Source organism: Cupressus sempervirens, chromosome 5 (assembly GCF_028749045.1).
Source record: "Cupressus sempervirens isolate cs-2001-9-10 chromosome 5, ASM2874904v1, whole genome shotgun sequence".
NCBI classification, from domain to species: domain Eukaryota; kingdom Viridiplantae; phylum Streptophyta; class Pinopsida; order Cupressales; family Cupressaceae; genus Cupressus; species Cupressus sempervirens.
In genome coordinates, this window is record NC_143122.1 from 67,394,408 (window position 1) to 67,400,407 (window position 6,000).

A 6,000-nucleotide genomic window follows, 5' to 3' on the forward strand; every position below is an offset into this window, starting at 1 on the left:
AGAGCTGGTGGATGAGTCATCAAGAGAAATACAACTATTGGAAAGTGGTGCTATGCTAGAGGCCAAAACAAAGATAGTGAATTCTTGGCTTAGTGTGTATAACATGACATTGATGACACCATTTGAGACAACCCTCACCTCTCCTCGACGGGTGTTGCCTCCTCGTCACAAGATAGTGGATCTTAATGGGGAGAACTCACCTATCAGACAACTAGAGTTGGAGCATTCCCGAGAGCGACACACTTTGATAGAGTTTGTGCAGGAATCCTAGAGAGAGACATTGTGCCCATGCGATAGTTGACAAAGATTTTGGAGCATGATCATACACAAGAGCCTCAAAGGGAGCTTGAGGATGGTGACTTAGAGTACTATCTATAGGAGATGGTTGTAGGAGCCAGGAGGGTTGTGGCCTCTGCTCAAGAGGGAGTGGTCCAAGAGTTAGAGAGGTTGGCTTTTGTATGCGGAGGATGTGTCTAGGTATTTACAACATGTTATGGTCTTAGGTATGGTTGACTGTAGAGACACTGACTTGAAGGACGATTGATCTTTCAGAAGAGAGCGAGAGAAAGTCAGGTGGATGCTCTAATTCGAGAGGTTAGGCAGGCTTTTCTAAGAGGATTACCATACTCTTTAGTGGATAGAGCACATTTTCTCTATATATGAGACCGCACGGGTAACTGTTGTGTCAGTTCGGGAGGAGTTGGCTAATTAGAGACAATACAAGGAGAGTTGGTTCATCTTAGGACATATATGGTTTGGGAGTAGCAAGCATGGGAAGTATAAAGGATGACCATGAGGACTTAGTTGGAGGCATGAGAAGCCAAGAGGGAGGCTTTAGTAGCTCAGTTGGAGGAGGCTCATGCAAAGAAGGCTATGTTGGAGTCCTGTTTAGCCAATTCTATGGAGGTGGTAGCGAAGGAAAATAAGCTCTTAGAGGTCGCCATGTTGGTAAAACACACCATGGAGCGGAAGATGGTAGTCAACTATGATTTGCAATTGAGGACGCCGCATGTGTATGAGTTACAGGCTTTCATGGCATCACTCACACCACCATCGGAGCCTACATCTTTAGGGACACATTCTCTACCTCCGTCTTGATTTTCTTGTTGTGTCTTGTAAAGTTGTTGGTTGTATCATTCCCTTGTTTTACGTCATTAGAGACTACTTCTCTTTTCAGGGTGTGTGATGTTGTCGGGAAATATGAATAATGTTGTTCACTGTTATTATTGTCGTTATGTTGTTAGTGTAACCGAAGGGTAGGCAGTTACGGGCTGCGACAGTTCAGTTTGCATTCCCTTGGGTCTAGATATATACTTCTCTAGGATGGAAGATGGATCATGATCATTGTTTATGGAGTAAGATTGTTGTGTAGAGTCTGAATACCTATATGCTGTGTCACAGGGTTCGCAGTTCAGCTGAAATTCTGAAAAAGCAGAAAATATTTTTGTTACAGGCTTTTTTTGGTGGTTTTTACTGGCCTACATTCCTTATGTCGTTCATTATATCAGTTTGCACAGCAAGGAAATTATTCAGGGTTAGCAAAAATTCTTGGTCCTGCCAAAACTGTGATTGTCGAGCTCCATTCTACTGCTGAGGGAAAGTTTCAGGGGACGCTGAGCAATTGCAAACTGCTTGTCGCTGCTTAGAACTCTCGTGTTATAAATTGTTTGAACAACATTTGACATTTTAAATTTTTGTATAATTTTAAATTTTATAGTTTTACCATTCGTATTTTGCTTTGTATGTTATGATTTTTTAAATTTATTTAGTATTAAAGAAAATTTATTATTATTCTCAAGTGTACTAATTTTTTATCCTAAATATTAATATTTAATATAGTTTATTCATTATCATTTTAATTTATGTGTAATCTTAAATGTAATAAATTCAAGTATTTTTTATTTATTTATTTTTATTTTTTAAAGTTAAAAATAGAATAACAATACATTATGTTTTATGTTTTTAAAATGATGTTGTTAAATTAGTATTTTTGGTTTTATAAATTTAATATTTTTAAAATAAAAAATCAGTTTTATTTGTATTTATTTTTTAAATGTGATATTCTTTTATAAAGATTACAAATCTATGTTGTAATGTTAAACTATTTTAATAATTTATTAGATATACTTTATTTTAATAAATATTATAATAAATTATATAAAGCGAATTTAATGTTGAATAATTTTGAATTTTTGAACCTTGTCGAACTTCATAGTCTTCAACCTTGTGACTTAGCCTGTATGTAAGCTTTTTCGTCATAATGAAGTCTTTAGCAGTTCTCTGATATTGCATTGTCTTACATTGTGTTACGTTCCTTGCTATCTATTTATGTGTGAAACCACTTTACTTGAGGCGGTAAACACCCTGAGCCACCACCATTTTGCAAACGAACAGTTTTTTCAATGACATACTTTTAACATGCAGTTTTTTCAACTTAGACTGATTTTTGGTGGTTTGACCAAGGAGGGACTAGTTTTTTGACTAAACCAAGCTTGCTGGTTCTGACTGGCATGGGAAAGATGCTGGATTTTGGATATCTGCTTTTAACCAGAGGCTTTTACCAATTTCTGCTTCTATAATTGTGATCTTTCTACTTCTTGAAGAACACCTTTGTTGTCTATTATTATTTATATGGTGTGGAAATATCAACCATTTTCTTGAAACAAGACAACCTTTTATCATTGCAAGATTTACACAATTTTACTATGAATAAGACATGGCAAATTTCATGTGGAAAGCTCCGACAGTAGTTTGTGCCAAAGAAAACCCATCTAAGGTACATGCTTTTATAGAAATAAGGGCCAAGACCAACAGAGGAATCTGTTCTTGGCTAAAAATTCAGGCTCAAGTTTGTTAGATCCTAATCTGGGGTAAATATAATGTGCAGAATAAACAAGATCCCTTATTGGCAATTCAAGAATTCATTTCCTAGTTATCAATTCAAACACCCAGCTCAGGCTTTCTTTTCAGAGGAAGTTTGTTCCATTTTCTGTATATGTCAATAAGTAAATCATAGCATAATTTTTTTTGGTATTAGCTGTTGGTTGTCTTCATGGGCTAGCAATGTAATAAGCTGTTCATGTTGAACAATGGTATTCTGATTTATTGCTTTTTAAGAAATAAAAAGCCACAGAAAACCCATCTAAGATACATGCTTTTTAAGAAATAAGGGCCAAGACCAACAAAGGAATCTGATCTTGGCTAAAAATTCATGCTCAGGTTTGTTAGATCTTATTCCGGGGTAAGTATATTGTGTAGAATAAACAAGATCCCTTATTGGCAATTCAAGAATTCATTTCCTGGTTATCAATTCAAACACCCAGCTCAGGCTTCCTTTTCAGAGGAGTTTGTTCCATTTTCTGTATATGTCAATAAGTAAATCATAGCATAATTTTCTTTGGTATTAGCTGTTGATCTCTATCTGATGGTTGTCTTCATGGGCTAGCTATTTAATAAGCTGTTCATGTTTAACAATGGTATTCTGATTTATTGCTTTGATTCATTTTGAAATTGTTTACAGAAATCATCATCTGGGTTTCTTGACTAATAAACTTTGCAGAAGAAAACTATGATTTAGTTGATGCAAATGCAAATGTAATTTCTTTTCAAATCTTTTTGTTTTTTAACAGTTTATACTATAGGATTATTGTAAATGGGCCTTTCTTGGGCTTATTTTTATTTCTGCTTTTCTTTTGTGAGAGCCTGCAACTGATTTTCATTTGTCCAGGCTCAAATTCTTCATTCTGAAGCTGATCTTCTTTTATGCCTGAGTTGTATTATTATTTTTTCGTGTTCTTGCACCTTTCCTTAATCTCTGGCATCATTCTCAGCAACCCCACCGTCTCTGGGCACAGACACCCATAGGGTTCCAGTAATCTTACTAGAAATCAGCTATCATATTTCTTATCTCGTTTTCTGCCTGGGTGTACTTTATATATGCTTTCCTTTTTAAAAGAAACATCAAAATGTGCTGAAGGAAAGACGTTCATTTGCAAATGCAGAACTAAATTGCAATTATTTGTTTCTTGCATTATAGATGTTGAATTACATAATTTTACCACAAATGGGAATTTAAGAAGCAGAGGACATGGCTCATTCAAAGACGCACCATTTAAAGGCATTTCTACTTATATCAGAGCAGCCTAGTATATTCATATGATTTGTGAACTGGAGTTATGGACTGACTTCTTGTCTGTGGGCATTAACCTAATTGTTTTCTTCTTTTTGCAATGTCTTTATCACATGCTGATAATGTTTAACTTGAGACTGATTTGTATCATACTTATATCTCATGAGAAACATTTCTTAGCCATGGAATTCTTGTTTTGTTTGATTAGGAGAGCTTGCAAATCTTTTTTTCTTGTCGTGTTTGTGTACATGAGAAATAGTTAGAAAACAGAGAAATTTTAATTTTTTTCTCTTTTATTTCTTGCCGCAGGTATTTGATACTCACAAACCAAACAACATATGAACTTATTAGAAAGCGTCGAATTCATTATCTCAGGTATTTATGCATTTTATAAATTTGCATATATACATGCAAGGATTCTTCTTGCTGCATTACAAAGGATGAGTAAAATGCATTGCAGCGGGAGCTACTAACATTTCAATTTACTTGTCTTTCAGGACCATACCAGAGAGAGTCCATCCCTTTAGTAAGGGTATATTGAGAAATGTTTATAATTTTTGTTGCTCTTGGGATGATTTTTATACAATTGATTCATTGCCTACAAGAGAGGAGCTGGAAGAAAAGGCAAGGCCCTACTCATGTTGTGATATATTGTCTTGTCGCTGTTGCTAACATGGAGTGTTGAAAATAGATCCCAGTTTTGCCAGACCAGTTGTATTCAATGGTTGATATCTGTTGCAAGGTTTTCCAAATTCTCCCAAGTAGCAAATTCTTTCTCTTGCAGGAAAATACAGCGCAAATATTGCAAGCAAGCTTTGAATCTATCACCGATCCCCTTCAAGGCTTGAAGGAAAGGAACTGAATAGTGGATCTGGGGGCATTTTGTAATTTGTATTTTTTTGAAAGATCAAAATACTGCAAAGAGTCTTTTCAATCATTGGGCTTTGACCTAGGGTTCCTCGTGACATATATACATTTAGTTTGGATTCTTTCCATGTAAGATGTAGAAGATGAAATTTTGGTAGAGTGTGCAACAGGTCTGTAACGGACAAGATTTCAACGTAATGATATTCAGCAAGCAGAATTGATTTTGTACGGGGTTAGGAATTCCTTTTTCACTGATTGTCAGTTTCTTTAGACAGTATCAAATACACAGGTGCATTTGGTAGTCAATAATAAGGAAAGTGGCTACCTTGCAGAAGATGCTGGTTTGATCTTTTGGCTAGGAACCCATATCTACAAGAATAAGTTATTCTGTTTTTATAAATGTTTTCATTTAATAAATTGCTTAGATAAGCTACTAAGTACATGCAAATCACCACTTGGCTGACCTTGAATGATCATTGTCAGCATGCTTTCCTATTTTTCTTTTAAAGTAATCAACTTGAGAGAGGCTACAACAAATGAACAAACTGTGTGCTCTACATGGCTGACATTGGACAAATTTTGTCAGCATGTTTTCCTCTATTCACTTCTGTAAGTTTTCCTTTCGAGGAAAGATACGATAAATAGGTACGCTTTTCTCCTTTATTTGTGCATTTTTTTGCTGGAGAGATGATACAATAAATCAATAAATTACAAGTGCCAGTTGATTAACATTGAAAAACTGTCAGCAAATATGCCATTTTATCTGTTTTTTTTCCTGAAAGTTTTGCGCTGGAGGGAGGCTACAATAAATCAGTAAATTGTGAGTCTCACTAAACACTGCGAGCTTGGTATTCTGGTTTACGTACATGGTTCTCTTGAGAATTGAATGTGGTTAGCGTTTGTAAACTTCCACCAAATGACTTCTGGATCACTTGCAATTGGCATGAGATATTAATAGATTACTGCTATAATGTTTAAAGTACGAAGTATAAAAATTCTATTTG

The 6,000-nt window shown here is 35.2% G+C and overlaps 1 protein-coding gene across 1 annotated transcript in view; it reads left to right on the top strand.

The window, feature by feature from the left end:
* LOC149554580 (DHHC-type zinc finger family protein) overlaps nucleotides 1–5,224 on the top strand; it is a 79,745-nt gene extending 74,521 nt beyond the window's left edge. Inside the window, exons 10-11 of the mRNA XM_089828633.1 lie at nucleotides 4,439–4,504; nucleotides 4,627–5,224. Coding sequence (XP_089684759.1) covers nucleotides 4,439–4,504; nucleotides 4,627–4,801 — 241 coding nt within the window. The 3' untranslated portion in view covers nucleotides 4,802–5,224. The remainder of the gene's footprint in view (nucleotides 1–4,438; nucleotides 4,505–4,626) is intronic.
* The last annotated feature ends 776 nt before the right edge of the window (nucleotides 5,225–6,000 follow it).